Source organism: Chionomys nivalis, chromosome 7 (genome assembly GCF_950005125.1).
Source record: "Chionomys nivalis chromosome 7, mChiNiv1.1, whole genome shotgun sequence".
In the NCBI taxonomy this organism is placed as follows: domain Eukaryota; kingdom Metazoa; phylum Chordata; class Mammalia; order Rodentia; family Cricetidae; genus Chionomys; species Chionomys nivalis.
The window spans coordinates 101878030-101899367 of record NC_080092.1 but is presented as its reverse complement, the minus strand read 5'-3'; the positions used below and the strand labels follow the sequence as shown (position 1 = coordinate 101899367).

The following is a 21338-nucleotide window of genomic DNA, read 5'->3' as shown; positions in this document are numbered from 1 at the left end:
AGGCCACAATCAGCAAGCCTATCTTAGAAGCTCCAGCAGGCCTCAGAAGGGCAAAACCTGTCCGTTCTGGCTATCCCTGTGGTCTTTGAGGGCCATCCTGGCTCAGAACTGAAACTGGGTTCCCTGAGGTTCTTTAATAATTCCTGTTTCTGGCACCTGTGTGGGATGATTGGCATCTGGGCTCAGCAGACACTATCAACCAAGGTACATTGATATGGCCTCCCAATGTGGCTTGGACATTCCCAACCATGGAGGCCAGAGTGGGCGTCTCCAGAGCCAAGGTTCCACCCAAGGGCTTTTTCTAACCTGGTTCTAAACCCAAGCACCGCTCCCTGTCTTCCCTCTGTGGGTCTTCCACGGCTCCAGGGACTGACCTAATTGGGGTGGTGAGGAAATGCAAAGACAGCATATGGATGGACACACAGAAAAGGCTTGAACGAGGCTTCAGCATCCTAGAATCTCAGTGTTCTCGTTATTTACAGTTGAACAAGTAGCCAGGGTTTGTGGTATTTAGCTAAATGAAGGGGGCAGGCATCACTAATCTCAGCAGGAGTTGGAGCAGTCTCTGTAGCGGAGCAGTCTTCAGGCTGTGAATATCTGAGAAGAAAAAGCCATGGTGGGCATTTCCTGCATGCACAGTCGACATTCACACTCAGACCGCAGGAAAGCCTTGTCACTACTCTGAGCGTCCCCTGGAGGAAAGGCTTTGCCAGATCATCATGGATCTGAGCTTCAGAGTTGATCTTGCGGCTCATGTGAAAAGCAAACCCACACGGGTCTTCTCTGTCCCCCACACAACTGGTTATGATCCGTCAAGGCCATACCAAGTACATAGATGGACTTGACAGTGTGGAGAGCTCACTCCAAAAATCAGGCAGAACGGCCATCTAGAGGAAACGTAACTGCTGTCTCCACCTGAGGCCTGTCCTACACTGTTCCTTGACATAAACCACTAAAAGCAGCACAACCAGAAACGTCTTCATTATTGGCTGACAAACTGACTGTGTAGAGAATTCAGGGTGGCCAGACTAAGAAGGCTCCCTTGCTTGTCAGCTTCTTTAACCATTGGGAGGTTTGAGGCATTTTAATTCTTCACAGGATCTGTCCCCTCTCTGGAGGTTTCTAGGCTATTCTGTGTAACTGTTGTCTAAAAATCCCAGGGATGTGTTTCAGGTGAATCGGCCCTCAGTCTCTGGACAGACTGCTAGGTTACCTCAGAAAGAAAGCCTGTCCTCCCACAGCCCTGTGAGCTTCACTACAATGAGATAGCTGTATCTACAATGAGAGGCACACAGAAAGAAGCTGTGAGAACAGGACCCAGCTGGATAGGGAGGGCTAATAAGTGTCCCTAACAATTCAGAGGCAAGACAGTTGGGATACTAAGTCCCTGAAAACAGTAGTAGGGTCTGCAGGTGGTGGTGGCACACGCCTTTAATCCCAGAACTCGGGAGGCAGAGGTAGGTGGGTCTCTGTGAGTTTGAGGCCAGCCTGGTCTACAGAGTGAGTTTCAGGACAGGCTCTAAGCCACACAGAGAAACCCTGTCTCGACAAAACCTAAAAAAAAAAAAAAAAAAAAGAAAAGAAAAAGAAAAAAGAAAACAAGTAGTATGGTCAATTTTATGGGTGTAAAAGACAAAACAAAACCAGAAAGCAAACTGGAGAGGGCTGAGGAGAACCAGAATACAAGACTGGCCAATCTCCAGACTGGCTCAGCTTGTAGCAGGGTTCAGAAGCACTACACAAGCAGAGGGGGGATCACTGATTTCAGAGTTGGTCATTACTCAGATCTCCTAACAAGAGGACTCCATGTCTAGATCAAGCCTGACCATCACAAAGCATCACTGTGAAGAGCTCAGAAATGTTCCAAACACACAACAAGGAAGCAATGGGAGGTGGGCACCTCAACCACACCAACACGGTCCTCACAGTTCTTTTCCTTTGCAGCGCGGTGTGGCTCCCTGTACCTAAACTTCCTAAGTCTCTGCTCAAATCACCACTGAGGCCTAACCTAGCCAGGAAGTCTCACAATGTACGCAACCTCAGGATTATAGAACCATTCCTCTGAAACAACTCATGCTCTGCAAAGCTAAGAAATAAGACGTCAAGGGATCTTAAGCAAGTGCAGCCATGGAGTAAGTGGAAAGAATCCATGAGGAAAAGACGGTGGAAAATCATGAACTCCTTGGAATAGCTGGAATCTGGTCACCTGACTCCGAGGCACTTCCCTCAGGGCAGTGACGCTTGTGATGTAAGACTTGATCTGCACACAGAATCATCTTGTTAGGAGACCCAGCACACTCAGAAGAGACTGTCCTCTGGCCAGTTCATTTGCTGAGGTTCCTCATTATGTTGAGAGAGGATCCTCTGTACCCAGATCCAAAATGATTCCAGTGGTTCAGGTAGTGAAAGAGCTGATACAGCTGTAAGCGCTTATCAAATCCCGGGGCTTTAGGGATTTTGCTATGATAGGCAGAGTAAAAGGAGCTGCTGAAGCCCCCGAACATGCCAGCTATTGCCAGCTCATATTCTGAGTGGCCATAGAAGGAAGCTGGATCAAAAATGATGGGCCCAGAGGAATCTTCTGCTACGTTCCCTCCCCAGAGGTCTCCGTGAAGTAAGGAAGGCACAATTTCCAGGTCACGAAACAGGTCAGGAATCTTCAACTGCAAGGAGAAAGATGGAGCCTTAGACAAAGTGGTCAATGAATATGGAGGTGTAGGTGTCTTCCTAAGTGCTGTTCCACAGACCTATGAGCTGTTACTCAGATGTGCCTGACTGAGAGAGAGACGGGCTCTGCTGTAAGAAATACAACCAGCGCTGCCCATGCTCTGGTGCCTCCCCCATCAGTGCTCAGTGGGCACTGTTGGCACTGGGTATACAGTGAAGGCCCTGCTCACCTGCAGAGCAGACCACAGCTCAAGAGCTTCCCGGTCACCAGACCTCTTTTCCACCATGTCCATCTGGGGTTGAATGCGCTGACTGGCATAGAATGTGACCCAGTCTTTCTGCCAGTCATTTACCTGCCCAGGAGAGAATATAGGACAAAGCAGACTGTTTTAGTCAGGGTTTCTATTTTTTTTTTTTTTTTTTTTTTTTTGGTTTTTCGAGACAGGGTTTCTCTGTGGCTTTGGTTCCTGTCCTGGAACTAGCTCTGTAGACCAGGCTGGTCTCGAACTCACAGAGATCCGCCTGCCTCTGCCTCCCGAGTGCTGGGATTAAAGGCGTGCGCCACCACCGCCCGGCTAGTCAGGGTTTCTATTGCTGCAACCGAAGACCATGACCAAAAAGCAAGCTGGGGAGGAAAGGGTTTATTAGGCTTACACTTCGGCACTGCTGTTCGTCACTGGAGGAAGTCAGGACAGGAACTCAAAGAGGGCAGGATCCCAGAGGCAGGAGCTGACACAGAGGCCATGGAGGGGAGCTGTTTACTGGCTTGCTTCCCATGGCTTGCTAAGCCTGCTTTCTCATAGAACCCAGGACCACCAGCCCAGGGGTAGCACCACCCACCGTGGGCTGGGCCCTCCCTCATGGATCACTAAATGAGATCTCATCAAGGCATTTCCTCAACTGAGGCTCCCTCCTCTGAGGACTCTCACTTATGTCAAGTTGACACACAAAGTCAGTACACAGACTTTACAGAAAACTTCAGAACTGAAGGAGACTTGAGTGCCCAGAACTCCCAAAGTAGAATGGGCTGCAGGAAGCATGAAGAGGAGTAGCAGTCACAGGAGGCAAAGAGCTGAGGGATGACCGGGCAGCATGAAGTCTCAACACAGGCTGAGACTGTAGGTCCAGCGTCCCCGGGGAATGGTCAGCAGGGTGTGCCAGGTGACTAGTTGCAGCCTTCCAGGCTTGAAGATCAACTCAAACAATTTAACTACAACAACTATGGAACAAAGGCCTGAGCTAGTTGACCCTCTGGATCTCAGGGCTTGTTTCTGACCATATACCTGGCCACATTTTACCTCGTCCTGGGAGAGATGAGAAAAGTCATATGGAACCTCTTTCCTAAGAAGAACGTCCAGGCACAGGTGCTTACCACCCAGCTATGCCCTGTGCCCACCATAAAACATCTAGTGTAGTAGGAGGCCGCTTGTTTGTTCCCGGCCGCCTAGACTCCCGAAATAACCACACAGGAACTGTATTAAATGAATCGCTGCTTGGCCTATTAGCTCTAGCTTCTTATTGGCTAACTCTTACATCTTAACCCATTTCTATGAGTCTGTGTATCGCCACGTGGCTGTGGCTTACTGGCAAGGCTCCACCTGGCGTCTGTCTCTGGCGGAGTCACTCTACTCTGCCTTTTTCTCCCAGAATTCAGTTTATTTTCCCCGTCTAGCTCTATTCTGCTAAGCCACTGACCAAAACAACTTCTTTATTCATTAACCAATAAAAGCAACACACATACAGAGGGGCTTTACATATCAATCTAGTTTGGCTTTCTTGGTTTGTTTTGTTTTTTAAGATAGAGTTTCTCTGTGTAGCCTTGGTTGTCCTGGAACTTATTAGCTAGACCAGGCTTGGCCTTGAACTCACAGAGATCTGCCTGCCTCTGCCTCCCAAATACTGGGATTAAGGGCAGGCACCAGCACCACCCATAAAACATCTAGAAGTTTCTATTTCTAGATTCTACAATCACACCTCTAGGCAAAGAGCTTTCCTGGTTTCCTTTTTATGATTGTGGATAAAATCTCCTCATAAAGCCATCCTTAGGAGTATTTTTGGTTTGTTTGTTTGTTTTTTATCTTAAAATTCCAGATGATGTTCCATCATTTCAGGAAGGTCAAGGCAGACAGGAACAGCTCTTCACATCCAGAGTCAGGCAGTGATGCTGCCCAAATTCAGGGTGGGGCTTCCTACATCAATTAACTCAACTAAGAAAATCTGTCACAGACTTGCCCACAGGCCAACCCAATCCAGATAATTCCTAACTGTGACTCTGCCCAGGGGGTTCTAGATTGTAACAAACTGACAATTAAAACTGTCACAACTGTCATCCAATCTACTTTGTATTTGTTGGCATCAGACAGGACTTCCCAGGGAACAGACATAAACCATGAACATGAAAAGTTGAACGCCCCGTCAGTGTGCTGTCTTTGAGAGTTTAGTACTTTGGTAACCACAGGGGAGTGGACCTAAGACCTCTGCTCACAGTGAAACCCTCATCTGTTCAGGTCCTTAAGAAAAGCAATGTGCTTTACACAGAGCCCACACTGTGGAGATGGCTTAGCACTAACAGGGCTTGCTGCTCTTGTAGAAGGCCAAGTTCAGGTCGCAGCACCTGATGTGGGTGTCTCTCTGTTTTATTACCATTGGTTAATAAAGAAGATGATTTGGCCATTAGTCAGGCAGAATAGAGGTGGGAAATCCAAGTGAAGAAACAGGGAGAAAGGTGGTCTGGGAGAAGCCAGCAGAAGCTGGAGAAGCAAGATGTGAGGTAACAAGCCACAAGCCTCATGATAAAATATAGACTAATAAAATGGGTTAATTTAGTTGTAAGAGCTAGTTAATAATAACCCTGAGCTAATAGACCAAACAGTTTCTAATTAATATTAAGCCTCTGAGTGATTATTTTAAAAGGGGCTCATGACTGGGTGGGACACAGAAAAGCTGCTGCAGTTACAAGCATCTCACTTCAGGCTACTCACAACCACTTGTGACTACAGTTCTAGAAGATCTAATTCCTTCTTCTGCCTCAGCAGGTAAGCATACACATACATACGCACACACACACACACACTCTACATAAAATAAAAAAAAATCTTTAAAAATAAGTTGGGCATTGTAGCAAACACTTTTAATCCCAAGAACTGGGAGGCAGAAACAGGCAGATGTCTGATGCGGGATTCCCCTCTGTATGCTGTGAATATGTTTTATTATCAATGGTTAATAAAGAAGCAGAATAAAGCCAGGTGGGAAATCTGAACAGAAATATATAGAGAGAGTTGGCAGCATCAAAGAGATACCATGTAGCTACCAAAGGAGAAAGATGCACGTAGTGATACAAAGATTAATAGAAATCAGTTAATTTAAGATGAAAGAGCTAGCTAGAAATATCCCTGAGCCATCAGCCAAACGGTGTTGTAATTAATATGATTTCTGGTGATTGTCTGGGTCTGGGTAGTCAAGAAACCAACACCTAGTCTCCATTTACAAAATGGTGCCCAAAGTGGGGCATGGATCCACAGAAAACCTAAAAAAAGCTTTAAAAAGGGGGGGCTTCTACACCCACAAAAATGGGAGTCAACTGGAGCTTCTGGGTAGCCGCATTTTTTCAGATAGGCTCTGTTTGCCTGCGGTGAGCAGAGGCATGGCTTCTTTAAGCTGGATTCCTGGTTTGTACCGGCAACATGAAAGGCTCTGGCTCTTTCAGGAGGTCTTGTTATGGGGCACTTGAATGAGGTTTGTGAGCAGCATGCTACTAGTTGCTTAATGGCGATGACACAGGCCTCTGCGTCCCCTGTAGCTGGAGTGGTGAGCATGGCTTTCAGAGGCAGTGAACATACCTCCACACTGTTGGACTGGGCAGAGCCAACAACAGGCAAAGCTGCAGCATTAATCCTAGCCACATTTCAAAAAATAAAATAAAATAAAACTCTCCTGGTCAGAAAATGATTACAGATACACAATAAGACAGATTCAGAATGAATGGGTCACAGTGTTGGATAAATGTACATCAGCTTAAGAGAGAGAGAGAGAGGAAAAAGTACGGTCATAGATTAAAGGAGTAAAGGTAATAAAATTCACCCAACAAACAGCAGGAAGCAGTTTGGAGAAAACTACACCCAAACTCCCAAAATTATTGTTTATAAATGTTTGTTTTCATTTAAAGGGGGATATGATATGGAAATGAGTATGGACTTTGATTTATTGATATAAATTTAAGATCAATGTTGTTATATGTATTTTTCTACGCTTTTTTAAGGTATTATGTTTATACAATTCATTTAAAATGTAACACATAATTTAAAATTACAGATTAGTACATAGTCATTTATAATAGTCAAACTTGTAGTCACGTCAGTTAGGTTTTTTAGATACATAGAGACAGAGTTCAGTTAGATAGGTAATCTTCAACACTTCAAAGACCTACAGAATATGGCATTTAAAATGTTTTAAGAACTTAGACTTTAAGAACTTGACAGTGAGACATTTCTGCTTCTGGCAGCATCAATTACTTCAGAGAGGTTGCTGGCCATTGAAGAAACTCGTTATGGAATTTGCCTTCAATGTGACAAGGCTAGCCATCTGGGCAAGAAACTGCTCTTGCCTGGACTGCTTGGTGGCATGTTGTATGAACTAGACATGCAGGACCCACAGAAAAATGACTGCTGAACTTGCTTAAAGGTGAGACAGTCTTTCAGGGTTCCTGCTTCTTGAAGGAGTCTGTCAGACATTCTGTAGAACACAGAAGAAAGTGACTGACAAACTGCTACCATAGGTGGAACTATCTCTGAAATTTCCTGCTTCATGGAAAAGTCTGCTGGATACTATGGGCCTGTAGGCTGAAGATGGATGCCCCAACGGTACAGAAGAAATTTGGATGACTTTCCAGGCAGTGAGATGTCTCTGTCAATTCTAGAGTTTTGGAAGCTGTTTATAATGCACCTTCTGTTTACTTAGGTAATATTATATCCTTCTGGCATATCTAATAGAGTTGAAGACTAGACAGTTATAATTATAGTTTTTGGTAGTTAAGATAAAGGGTAAATTAGATATGAAACTTTAGACTCAAAGATAAAACAGATGAGAGACTAAAACTTTCCTTTTTATTTAGACAGAAATGGGGAGATGATGTGAGATTCCCCTTTGTATCTTGTGAATATGTTTTATTACCAATGGTTAGTAAAGAAGCTGCTTTGGCCTATGGCAAGGCAGAATACGGCCAGGCAGGAAATCTGAACAGAGATATAGAGTAGACTGAGTCAGAGATGCCATGTAGCTGCCAAAGGAAAAGATGCCAGAACCTTACCAGTAGGCCACAGCCTCATGGTGATACACAGATTAATAGAAATGGGTTAAGATGTGAAAGCTAGCTAGGAATATGCCCGAGACATCAGCCAAACAGTGTTGTGATTAATATAGTTTCTGTGTGATTATTCAGGTCTGGGTGGCCAGGAAACCAACATGTAGTCTCTGTGTAGTCTCCATTCACAGATATCTACAAGTTCAAGGCCATCTGGTCTACACAGTGAGCTCCAGGCCAGTCAAAGCTACATAGTGAGATCTTGTCTCAAAACAAACAAACAAATAAATAATTAAAGCAAAATAAAACAAAAGTTACAGATTTTCTCATTTTTCTCATTTTTAACCCTTCCTTGAAATCCAACATCCTAGCATTTGTTCTTCTGTCTCATTTTCCATCTTAATCTAACATGTGAGTTTACTTCATGTCAACTTAAAAATTATCAGGGAAAAAATGGTGCAAAGACTTACAAAATCTCCCAGAAAAAGAATAGGGCAACTTCCCTGCTGTGTCTGAATAGCCAGTCTGACTGTGAAATGAAAGTAAGTTCTGTGCCACTCACCTGGGGGAGGTATCCACAGCATGTCACTACATCAAATCCAAACTGGTCCACAAAGGGCCGCTCTGCCTGTCCACTTCCTTTCCCTTTCACACATAAAAGAAACAAAGAAAGGTCACTAGTTTGTCCCCTTGTCCCAAAAGACCCTCAGCCCACCCTGGGAGCTCAGAGCTGTTCCTTTGCAGTCAGTATGCCCTTACCTCCCCATGCCTGCACCCAGAGATAAGCAAGACCCTCAGATCACTCAGAATAGCATCTACTTTAGCAAACTTAATAACCAAGGACACTAGCTATTCCAGAAGCAGAACCAAGTACCAGAGAATGCATAGGGATGGAGGGATACAAAGCATTGCCAAAAATAAATAAGACATGCATTTGTTTAGAGAGGAAAAAATATCTACCACACAATTCATCAAGAAAAGAGGTTTTTAGCCGGGCGGTGGTGGCGCACGCCTTTAATCCCAGCACTTGGGAGGCAGAGGCAGGCGGATCTCTGTGAGTTCAAGACCAGCCTGGTCTACAGAGCTAGTTCCAGGACAGGCTCCAAAGCCACAGAGAAACCCTGTCTCGAAAAACCAAAAAAAAAAGAAAAGAGGTTTTTAAGTGGCCAATGCAGTTCCATTTTTGACAGATAAAACTATACTTGCTGGGTCATGGTGGTGCACACACCTTGAATCCTAGCACTAGGGAGACAGAGGCAGGCAGATCTCTGTTAGTTCGAGGCCAGCCTGGTCTACAGAGTGAGTACCAGGACAGCCAAAGCTACACAGAGAAACCCTGTCTCAAAAAATAAACAAACAAAAATCTATTACACTTTGAAATGCATCAAACTCATGTGTCTCCCCAAACTCAAGAAACTCTCAATAATGAATTCCATGTAGCCTGGGAGCAACAGGAAAGCCAGTTAACGGGCCTATTAGTAGATCCTCACAGCACAGAGACAGGCTGATGGTACTACCAATGTATCTATCCTCACAGCACAAAGAGACAGGCTGATGGTACGACCAGTGTATCCTCACAGCACAGAGACAGGCTGACGGTACTACCAATGTATCCTCACAGCAGGGGCAGGCTGCCAGGACCCAGCAGTAGAACATGACACAGTAGACTGGATTATCTGCTTTCTGACTATCAGCTATTCTGTCTAGCAGAGTCAGCACGTGAATTACCAACTGTCAGCCTGAAAATCCTGGGAAATTTCTCTCAATGCTAACACCATAGCACTGTTCTACGATGGGGGGCATCAGGGCCATCATTCTGAGTCTCAAGGGTGGTGTGTACAAGGAAGAGACAACAATGTGTTTAAAGGAGCCACTTTATACTGAAAGCTAAAACAACTTCGATTAGACTCCCTTCTGGAGAGTTAGACGTAAAGCGACCATAACATCACGCAGCTTCACGTCCAGCGATACTTCCTGTCCTTCAGAATGTCTAAGACACACTGTGCCCATCACATCCATGGCGTTCACTGCACGGCAAATGTGCAGCCTTAGGGTGCCCACCCTTGCTTTGGCATCAGCACAGGCTACGGCATCACCCCATCCCTGAGCCCATGCTGGCTGAAGGCCCTTCTCCAGAGCAGGTCCCTTACCCACGGTGCTTTGGCATCAGCACAGGCTACAGCATCACCCCATCCCTGAGCCCATGGGCTGAAAGCCCTTCTCCAGAGCGGGTCCCTTACCCACAGTGCCAGCCTCCTTCAGGAGCCCCTCTCCAAGCTTCTTGTTTTCAAGGTGCAGATCTGCAAGCTGGGACCCAAGCTTGGCAGCATGACTAAAACCAAAACGCAGGAACTAAACAGATGGCACACAGACAGCAGATTCATCTGAAAGAGCTCAAGGCACATAAAGCAGGTCAAGCATTGAGTACAAAGTTCATCCTACTGGAGGCTGGAGAGAGGACTCAGTGCTTAAGAGCACTGGATGTTCCTCTGGAGGACCTGGGTTCAATTCCCAGCACCCAAATGGCAGCTCACAACTGTCCAGACGGATCCGGTTCCAGGAATCTATCCACACCAGGCATGCATGTGGTACACATATGTGTGCTGTGCATGCAGGCAAAATACCCATACACAATACAATAAAATAAACATTTTTTTTTTTAAAAAAAAAAAGTTCATTCTACTGCAATAGGAGGAAAACTAGGTATGGAGGCACAATAGCAAGAATTCTAGGAAGGAGGAGGCAGGAGGGTCAAGACTGTTTCAAAATAAAGAAACAAAATTGAAATAGGAGATTCCTGTTATTTGACCACCTTTCCTAGTCTTCTTAGACTTTGCAGCATAGTCTTCTGTAATCATCTCACTTTGACAGAGCCCTCTCTCTAGCTTTTAGTTGGCAGAGAGGACATGCCAGTCAGACTGTAGGATCATCATCTGTGCAGCCAAGGGCTCTTTACACCACACCTCAAAATCATGCCCCCAAAATAAAAGAACCGCACCGGGGAAAAATAGAGCCTTTGCTTTTTTTTTTTTTTTTTTTTTAAATGTTTATTATTTATGTACACAATATCTGCATGTATGCCTACTGGCCAGAAGAGGGCACCAGACCTCATTAAAGATGGTTGTGAGCCACCATGTGGTTGCTGGGAATTGAACTCAGGACCTTTGGAAGGGCAGGCAAAGATCTTAGCCACTGAGCCATCTCTTCAGCCCCGAGCCTTTGCTTTTAAGCAGAAAGGATGGCGTAGAGACAGACCTGCTCAGGTACCGCATGTCCAAATGCTCCATCACTAGCATACTCCCGCCTCCTGGGGCATCCAGGACCTTGATAGGCTTGGGGACTTTCACTGTGTCTGTCTTCATGATGGCCGTCAAACTTGCCATCTCACCTTCAAACATTCTCTTAGCCTGTCAGTCAAACAATGGAGAGGAAACTGAGGTCAGCAGAGAAAGACCAGTTAGACACACTTTCTTCAGGCATTACAGTTCCAAATCACATGTATACAGAGAGGACGCAAGAGATGGACAGTGCTTTCTGGGAACTCATGGGAAAAATAGAAATGCCAAAAACACAGAGGTATGAGAAAGCTTCTACTTCTCAGTTCGGGGCTGCATTTTTTTGTTTGTTTGTTTGTTTGCTTTGTTTTTTCGAGACAGAGTTTCTCCACATAGTCCTGGCTGTCCTGGAACTCACTCTGTAGACCAGGCTGGCCTCAGACTCAGAAATTCATCTGCCTCTGCCTCCCGAGTGCTGGGATTAAAAGTGTACGCCACCAACACCTTCTGTTTGTTAGTTTCTTTGAGACAGGGTCTCTGTGTAGCCTTAGCTGCCCTGGAACTGGCTATGTGGACCAGGTTGGCCTCAAACTCTTTAGAGAACTGCCTGCTTTGCCTCCCACATGTGCCAATCAATCGATCTTGAAGCATCGCCATCACAAGATCAAGAATCCAGATACCAACAGAAATTCCACTCCTTCTCACTCAATAGCCATTGTCCACCCCTGGACAGCTCTCTCTACCCTGGCTTCTACCATCAAAGAGCTATTCTGCCAGTTTGGTCATTCTTTTTGTGTTGTTGGGTTTTTGTTGTTGTTATTTTGTTTTGATGTTGTTGTTGTTTTTATGAGACAGGGTTTTGCTCTGTAGTCCATATTGGCCTCAAACTCAATCCCCCTGCCTCAGCCTCCTGAGTGCTGCTTGATCATTTTATACAGAGGGACATGGGTAGTGGGGTCTGGTGTATTTGTTATGCTTTCATCATATATACTACTTCACAGTGTGAACATCCCTAACTGAACAGTGCGACCGTGGAAATTCTCCTACTCATTCTTGTAGTTACTACCTCTGTGATCTTGGGCAAACTACTTAAGCTTTCTTGGCTTCAGTTTCCTCGCCTATAAAATGAGAGAATACTGAATTTCTTTTTTTTTTTAAATATTTATTTATTTATTTATTATGTATACAGTGTTCTGTCTGTGTGTATGTCTGCAGGCCAGAAAAGGGCACCAGAGCTTATTACAGATGGTTGTGAGCCACCATGTGGTTGCCGGGAATTGAACTCAGGACCTTTGGAAGAGCAGGCAATGCTCTTAACCACTGAGCCATCTCTTCAGCCCAATACTGAATTTCTTAAACTTGGGTTATGATTGAGTTAGCAGCTAACACACAGCCCATTCTAAACACTCTACAGATGTTATTACTCACTAACAGGGCCAACGTTTCTGAGGAGAAAGATAAGAGCTATGTCCTAGACAGAACCTTCACAGCAATCTCTTTAGAATATGAAGGAGAAGCTAAACTTCCGCAAAGGTCCTGGTGACAGAAACTACTTTAAGAGACAGCATTGAAAAAAAAATCAGGAGAGGTTTAAAAAAGACGGCAAACCCATTAAAAAGCAGAGCTCCTTAACTGTTTTTGTGGTCTAAAGAGTCTAAGCTACAAAAGTAGCGACTCATGAACAGATCTATAGGAAAATTAAGCCTCGGTTGGACCATTGTGGAAACAAAACAAAATCTGGAAACAAACTAAAATTGAGATAAACCAATCACGCACGTTCACAAGAGTCACATAAGAACAGTTGTTGTAATATGAGCGGCGGGGCTGCGTCCCTGGCACCCGGCCACCCGCTTGGCTTTACCCGAAATAATTATACCGGAATTGTATTTTTTTAAACACTGCCTGACCCATTAGTTCCAGCCTCTTATTGGCTAGCTCTTACATATTGATCTAACCCATTTCTAATATTCTGTGTAGCATCACGAGCTGGCTTACCAGGGAGGATCTTAACCTGAGTCTGTGTCTGGTGGGAGAATCATGGCGACTCACTGACTCGGCTTCTTTCTCCCAGCATTCTGTTCTGTTTACTCCACCCACCTAAGGGTTGGCCTATCAAATGGGCCTAGGCAGTTTCTTTATTAATTAACCAATGAAAGCAACAGATAGAAAGATGACCCTCCTCCATCAAACAGTCAAGTGGGGAAAAACTTAGACCAGGTAGATCCTAGCAAGGCAAACAAAAGCAAATACAGGAGCAGCCAGGTAGTCTTAACTCACAGAAAGCAGAACATGGAAGAGCTGGATTTCCAACACAACAGTTATATCTACAATCAGCAGATGTTTGCCTTACGGACTGTGTACCCGCATCATTCATGCGATATATTCCAGAGCATGCAAGAAAAGTATCAAAGGGAGAGGAAGGCTGGAGAATTGAAAATAGACTTTGAAAGAACCCAGCAGGGGGCTGTAGAGGTGGCTTAGCGGCTAAAAGAGCACACTGCTCTTGCAGAAGGCCTGAATTCAGTTCCCAGCTCCTACATCAGGTAGGCCATAACTACCTGCAATTCCAGCTGCAGGAGGATCTGATGCCCTTGGTTCTCATGGGTGCCAGAATCACATCCCTCCCAACACACACAATCATACACATCATCTTTAAAACTGAATAAATAAGTAAATAAACAAATCTAAAAAAAAACTCAGCAGAATACGCTGGCTGATATGTGTAATCAATCATACCTAACTTGAGAGGCTGAGGATTCCACAGTAAGTTCCAGGCTAGCCTGGGCTACATATACAGTGGATCTGTGTCATAAAGAATAAATAATAAAATGCTTCCTGAGAAAGAGAATGCAAGTTCAGATAGGAACTGAACTCAGGACCTCCACAAAGCAAGTCTCTGAGTCTGAGCCCAGCCTGTAGAATATGAAGGCCACCACGGTCACACCAAGTACTGGCACTGAGGATAAGTTATTGCAAGAATAACTTCAAGGCCGCTGACAGAGTTCAACTGATGTCTGTAGACGGGGCAAGTCTTGAGAAAATAATTTCAAAGGTTAGCACACATGTGAAAGGTTGGGCCCCTTTCTTGAAAGAAAAATGAACGTACATGCAAGCCAGGCTTGTGGCTAAGACCTGTAACCCCAGCAAGAATCTGAAGCAAGAGGATTGAGTTTGGAGGTCAGCCTTGGTTACAGACACCAATTCTAAGGAAAGAATAAAAAAGCACTTTGAGGATGTGTGAGGTGCAGGGCTCGGCAAGAAGATAAACACCTTTAGTCTTATCCAGAAAGTCCTACAGAAGCCATCCGCCCTTGCAAAAGCCCTGGAGGGACCAGCTTAAAATGAAAACGGGACAGCGCCAACCAGGAACACAACTGAAGCAGCGGAGCTCGCCCTGCGGAAGCAATAGGGCAGAAAAAGTCCACACACAAACTGAACGTGGTGGGGTGAGTGCATCATACCTGATACTTTAAGATCTTTGATCCGTGAGCTTTAGTCCCTGCGAGTTGAAATAAGCTCTAGATAAAAACGCATGTCCTCTGACGTTTCTCAAAACTCGCCAAACATAAAGGCTCTCCTCATAGAAGCGGACACTACGATCTCAAAACACCACAGCATGCGCAAAGCCAATGCGGCCAGAGTGTGCAAAGGCAGAGTGTGCAAAGGCAGAGTGTGCAAAGGCAGAGGACTGTGCAAAGGCAGAGGACTGTGCAAAGGCCAGAGTGAGACCGCCGGGGTATGGCGGTCACGCGTGGACGGCGGCCAGACAGAGCCTATGGCTACAGACTGGGACTCTAACGCTACCCACCACGTACCTAGACCCAGAGCTAGAGCCCCGGGAGGCTCGGGATCTCAGATACACACCGTGCACCCAAACCAGGCCCCATTTTAGCCCCGGGCCAAGGAGCCGGTCCAGCACCGGTGGTCCTACCTCCGCCTTGGAGTTCACTTTCACAAACACTCGTCCTCTGTCCGTGTCGTAACTCTGGCCCTGGCTAATGCACCCGCCTCCTGAGTGACCCGTAGCTTTGACCGAGCTGTAGCCCAGCTCCCGCTTCAGCACCGTCTCCATGGCAGTTGTGGGACAGCAAACCTGCTTCAGGCCTGCAGTCGAAGGGGGTAGAGCGGCGGGGCGGGGCCGACACGGGACAGTGATGGGATTGGGTGACGAGGAGGAAGGGGCGGGGACACTGTTGGAGCGGCGGCATCTGATTGATTAGACTAAGGCGAAGAGGCAAGGCCACACCCACAGGTTCACTTTGGCTGCAATGGGGCTGGCGCTGGTGAGTGGGTGTGGGGTCTAGCCTAGTGGCCCCCTCCGCGAGCAACCTCTTCTCCATTCAAACTGCTTCAAAACAGTCCCCGAACTGTTGTGAAGACAGAGGGAGGTTGCTCCCGCTTCCGGACTCTACCCAACCCTGCAGAGCTGCCCGTGAAACCGTGAAACCGTTAGTGAGATGAAGCTGAGCCTCTAGGGATCTGCAGAGGGCGATGCAATCCTTTCCCAGGCTGTGCTTTCCCTGCTAGGTCCCTGCCCGACAGACCTGCCCTCTGGTGGGAGACCGAGGAATGTTCAACACACAGCGTTGTTCCTGCAAAGGAAGGGAGGCATAGCATAACCTGTGAGCAGGCGATCTTAATAGCCTGGTGACCTTTAAGCTGTGTGACTGAGACCACACCGGATCCTTCCCAAGACCCTTAGGAGCTTGTCAATCTATATAAAACCTATCTTTACGCAAGATGTCACATGTAGTTTGCAAAGACTCAAGTCTTCAGCTTTATTGTAAACACGAGATTGAGTTCATTATCGCTAGGATTTTTTTTTTTTTTACCAAATTGTGCTGTGCATAAATATATGCCTAAATAAACTACTCAGAATCAGACTCACGGTTTGAACCAATACCAGCCACTTAGTGTTGAACCGAACTGCCTTCTTGCCTCTAGCTGCAGGTCCTTATTCAGCTGGCTGTGGTGGTTACAGAAACCTTTCATATCCTCCCTTGTCCTAGACACCCTTGCTGCTCAGCTGTCCCCTCTACCTGCCAGAGCATCCAGGTTGGTGACAATGATCTTCAGTGCAGGAATCGACTGATCGACTGCTTGAGTCTGTTAACCCTGGCGCTTGCTGCCGAGAGAGAGAGAGAGAGAGAGAGAGAGAGAGAGAGAGAGAGAGAGAGAGAGAGAGATTTTGTTTTGAACGTGATTATCAAATTATCAAATGTCCCAGCCAGATTTCAGCTCCTCCAACGCATGTTAAAAATCTGTCATGCTTAGAGGAAACAACAGGATGTGTGTATAGATATAAGGAAAGAGATTTAAAAGCCTGTGTGGTGGTGCATGCCTTTAATCCCAGCACGATGGAGGAAGAGGCAGGAGGAGCTCTGTGAGTTCGAGGCCAACCTGGCCTAAAAAGCAAGTTCCAGGACAGCCAGAACTGATATACAGAAACCCTGTCTCAAAAAAACAAAATAAAAATGAAAAAGAAAGAGACTTAAAAATTTGCAAACCTGAAATCAGTAGGACCTAGTGGCAGACTGACGAGGAAAATAATTGCTGTCTGAGGCCCTCCCACAATGTTCCTTCTGGGGGAAGGTCATTTCGTTCTGTGCAGACCTTTAGCTGGCTTGATGAGCGCACTACACTGAGGAGAGAAATGACTCCAAGCTCACTGACTTAAACGTTAAATGAACGTAAACATAAATAAGTTTGTTGTTGCTGCTTTGGTTGTGGAACGTGGAGTTGATTTTTGTGAGATAGGATCTCACTCTATAGGCCAGGCTGACTTCTGAGTCAGGATAATCCTGCCTCAGTCTGCCAAGTACTGGGATTATAGACTCCAGCCCCCGTCAAAAAAAAAAAAATGTTTAACAGAGATGGGTGATGTTGCCACACACTTTTAATCCCAGCACTCGGGAGGCAGAGGCAGGTGGATCTCTGTGAGTTCGAGGCCAGCCTGGTCTACAAGATCTAGTTCCAGGACAGGCTCCATAGCTACACAGGGAAACCCTGTCTCGAAAAACAAACAGCCAGACGGTGGTGGCACACGCCTTTAATCCCAGCATTTGGGAGGCAGAGACAGGCAGATCTCTGTGAGTTCGAGGCCAGCCTGGTCTACAAGATCTAGTTCCAGGACAGGCTCCATAGCTACACAGGGAAACCCTGTCTCGAAAAACAAACAGCCAGACGGTGGTGGCACACGCCTTTAATCCCAGCACTCGGGAGGCAGAGGCAGGTGGATCTCTGTGAGTTCAAGTCCAGCCTGGTCTATAAGAGCTAGTTCCAGGACAGGCACCAAAGCTACACAGGGAAACCCTGTCTCGAAAATCAAACAAACAAAAAATGTTTAACCAAGTATACTACCATGTTCCCCATTGTTTCCCAGTAAACAGGACAACAGGAAGAGGCAGCCGTGTCATGGACATTCAAAAAGAAAGAGCTAAAATGAGGGAGTAGCGAAACCTTGAACGTTTAAGGGAATGAAAGCAACTGAAGGCAGCATGCAGATTGTTTAACCCAACGTTCTGCTGAAAACATCCAGAAATGCTGGTTGAAATAGTTAAAACACACGCTATCAAAGAGCTGACCGGGAACAGAGGCGTAGTAGCTGGCTGATAGAAACCGGGAGTATAAAAGCAAAATTAAAAACTGTTCTTGCCTAGAGGACAAGAGTTGGTTCTAGGGGGCTGGAGAGATGGCTCAGCAGTTAAGAGCACTTGGCTGCTCTTCCAGAAGACCTGGGATTTATTCCCAGCACCCACATGACAACCCACAACAGACTGTAACTCTAGTTCCAGTGAGTTTAACATGGCTTCTTCAGGGCATCAGGCATGAATGTAGTACGCATATACAAAACATTCATAGTAGGAAAATAACTGAAAAAAAATTAAAGCTAGGTTTTGTTGTATCTTGTTTTTAGTAAACACGGATCTGAGTAACAGCATAGATGGGTTCAAGGTGACCACATAGTGGAAGAACAACTTTCCCATAAATCTACGACTCCAAAATTTACACGAGCAACAAGAAGGTAAAGTGCAGGTAAGTCTGAACCCGGCAACTATGAGGCCTTGTCCTTGAACAAAGCGGTGTTGGCATTGGTAGAAGTTATTCTTGTCTGATCTTGGTTAGATTTGCAACTCAAATTCATGTTGCTTAGATTCTTTTTTTAAAAACACAAGTTTTAAGCAAATGGGGAATGTAGGCATATATATATATATATATATATAGAGAGAGAGAGAGAGAGAGAGAGAGAGATGTATTTACTTTTAGATTTTTTTATTTACTTATTTAAAAAAAAAACAAGTTCTCTTGTATCCCAGGCTGGCTGCTTTTTCTTCTTTTTTAAAGATTTATTAATTTACTATGTATATAGTATTCTGCCTACATGTCTGCCTGCAGGACAGAAGGGGGCGCCAGATCTCATTACAGATGGTTGTGAGGTTGTGAGCCACTCTGTGGTTGCTGGTATTGAACTCAGGACCTCTGGAAGAACAACCCGTGCTCTCAACAGCTGAGCATCTCTCCAGCTCCCCAGGCTGGTTTCTAACATGCCGTGTACCCAAGGATGATGTTGAACTCCTGTTCCTCCTGTCCCTACCTCCCAAGTTCTGGGATTACAGGAGTGTGTCAACACGCCCAAATTGGAGTGTTTGTTATTATTCATCAGAATATTATATGCTGGTTGCCAGTCCCAGAGGAGGACACTAAATACTTCTGCCCTTTGTTCTTGATATCAGAGTCATGAGGGGCAAGACAACATGGTTGAGCACTAGATGGAACAATATTTCACCTGCACATAAAAGGGAGAGACTTCAGCTTGAGGAGCATGTGTTGGTCCCAGTTGGCCAGCAGGTCCCACCACAGAAACAAATGCAGGGCAACTGGCTATGTTCTCGTCCTGCTGCAGTGAACTTGCTCTGTCCCCACCTTGTGGAAGACAGATGTTTGATTTATCCATGTCATAGAACAAACATGTATAAACAGAATAAAGGAGCCAGCTCTGGGCTTTCCCGAGAGATATTCTGGCACAATAAACCCAGCATAATCCCTGTATTCCAGGCCCAGAGTTCATTCTTTAATTTAATGTGTATGGGTGTCTTGTCTGTGTGTATATCTGGGCACTATGTACTTGCCTGGCACCCCTGGAGGTCAGAATTGAGTAGACTCTCCTAGATTGTAGACAGTTGTTAGCCACCGTGTGGGTGAGAGGAAATAAACTTGGGTCCTCTGGAAGATCAGTCGTACTCTTAATCGCTAAGCCATTTCCCCATACGTCTCCCCAGAGGCCATTCTTTTTTTTTTTTTTTTTTTAATTTTGTTTTTCAAGACAGGATTTCTCTGTGTAACAGCCATGGCTGTCCTGGAACTAGCCACGTAGACCAGGCTGACCTTGAACTCACAGAGATCTGCTTGCCTCTGCCTCCCATGTGCTGAGATTAAAGTCGTGTGCCACCACTGCTTGGCTCCAAAATCCATTCTTTTTTTTTTTTTTTTTTTTTTTTGGTTTTTTCGAGACGGGGTTTCTCTGTAGCTTTGGAGCCTGTCCTGGAACTAGCTCTTGTAGACCAGGCTGGCCTCGAACTCACAGAGATCTGCCTGCCTCTGCCTCCCGAGTGCTGGGATTAAAGGCGTGCGCCACCAACGCCCGGCCTCAAAATCCATTCTTAAAAGGCCATGTGGGAGCCGGGCAGTGGTGCACACCTTTAATCCCAGCACTTGGGAGGCAGAGGCAGGTGGATCTCTGTGAGTTCGAGGCCAGCCTGCTCTACAAAAGCTAGTTCCAGGACAGCTAAGGCTGTTACACAGAAATCCTGTCTTGGAAAAAAGAAAGAAAGAAAGAAAGAAAGAAAGAAAGAAAGAAAGAAAGAAAGAAAGAAAGAAAGAAAGAAAGAAAGAAAAGGGGAAAAAAGGGCCACATGGGGTTGAAAAATCATTTATGTAACTGCCTTGCCCAAGATTTGGAGGTTTAATGTGTTCCCTCAGAATTCATAGATAGAATCACTAATCCCATCATAACTAGTTTAGGGATGGTGCCTTTAAGGATTAAAATGAAATGAACTCAAGGGGAGGGGACATAATCAAAAGGGATCAGTGAGTAACTCCATAAATAGAGACACCAAAAAGTTTACTCTCACTGTGTCTCTGCATACATCAGGAGCAAGCCATGGCAGAACATAGCAGGAAATCAGTTCTCTCTGGACCAGAAATAGGAGAGCCCTTCCCAACTCTACTGTCAGTGATCTCAGACACCCAGCCTCAGGAATTATGAAGATAAACTTTCTGTTATTTAAACCTGGGTAGTGTGGCATCCCAAGTCACCTAACACACGAAAGAAGCAAAGATCTAGGGTGTCTTGAGTGTAGTAGAGGCAGCAGGAGGCAATGGATAAAGACAGGTGCTGGCATTATCAGATGTACAGAATGGCACAGTTATGCCTTTAATGTTAAAAAAGGAGGAATTGAGGACTTAAGAGATGGCTCAATGGTTAAGAGCACTTGCTGCTCTACCAGAGAACCCAGGGTCAGTTCCCAATACCCATATGGCAACTCATAACTGCATGTCACCCCAGTTCCAAGGGATCCACCCCCTCTTCTGACCTCCATGCCTCTACTTCATATATACTCTTCAAGGAAAACACTCATACACATTAAAGGCGTGTGCCGTGCCACCACCGCCCAGCAAGCCTGAATTTAATAAAGAACAGAAATGGGAAATCTGGAAAACTTTTAGGCTCTTTGATACTGATGGAACTGGAACTACAGACATCAAGAAACTAAAGGTGGCAACGAGGGCCTAGGCTTTGAATCCACGAAAGAAGAAATCAGGAAAATGATAAGCAAAATCGATAAGGAAGGCACAGGGAAAATAAACTTCGGTGACTTTTTGACGGTGATGGTTCAGAAAATGTTCGAGAAAGGCACCCAGGAAAAAATCCTGAAAGCTCTCAAGCTCCTCAGCGATGACAAAACTTGGAAAACGTCATTTAAAACTCTGAAACGAGCCGGGCGGTGGTGGCGCACACCTTTAATCCCAGCACTCGGGAGGCAGAGGCAGGCGGATCTCTGTGAGTTTGGGTCCATCCTGGTCTACAAGAGCTAGTT

General features: G+C 45.6%; 1 protein-coding gene across 1 annotated transcript; it reads right to left on the bottom strand.

Moving 5' to 3' along the window:
* Positions 1-459: 459 nt before the first annotated feature.
* On the bottom strand, positions 460-15430 carry Fn3krp (fructosamine 3 kinase related protein). Its single transcript, XM_057774429.1, has 6 exons — positions 15173-15430; positions 11222-11373; positions 10207-10298; positions 8529-8611; positions 2898-3020; positions 460-2663 (listed from the first exon to the last, which is right to left on the bottom strand). Exons 1-6 carry the CDS (start codon positions 15311-15313, stop codon positions 2325-2327), a joined length of 930 nt encoding a protein of 309 aa, XP_057630412.1. The 5' UTR covers positions 15314-15430; the 3' UTR covers positions 460-2324.
* Positions 15431-21338: the final 5908 nt, after the last annotated feature.

Coding starts and splice junctions, on each gene's coding strand:
- Fn3krp (XM_057774429.1), bottom strand. CDS start 15,313: ATGGAGACGGTGCTGAAGCGGGAGCTGGGCTACAGCTCGGTCAAAGCT. Junction 11,374..15,172: donor AAGTGAACTCCAAGGCGGAG/GTAGGACCACCG, acceptor TTTGACTGACAG/GCTAAGAGAATGTTTGAAGG. Junction 10,299..11,221: donor GACATGCGGTACCTGAGCAG/GTCTGTCTCTAC, acceptor TTTTGGTTTTAG/TCATGCTGCCAAGCTTGGGT.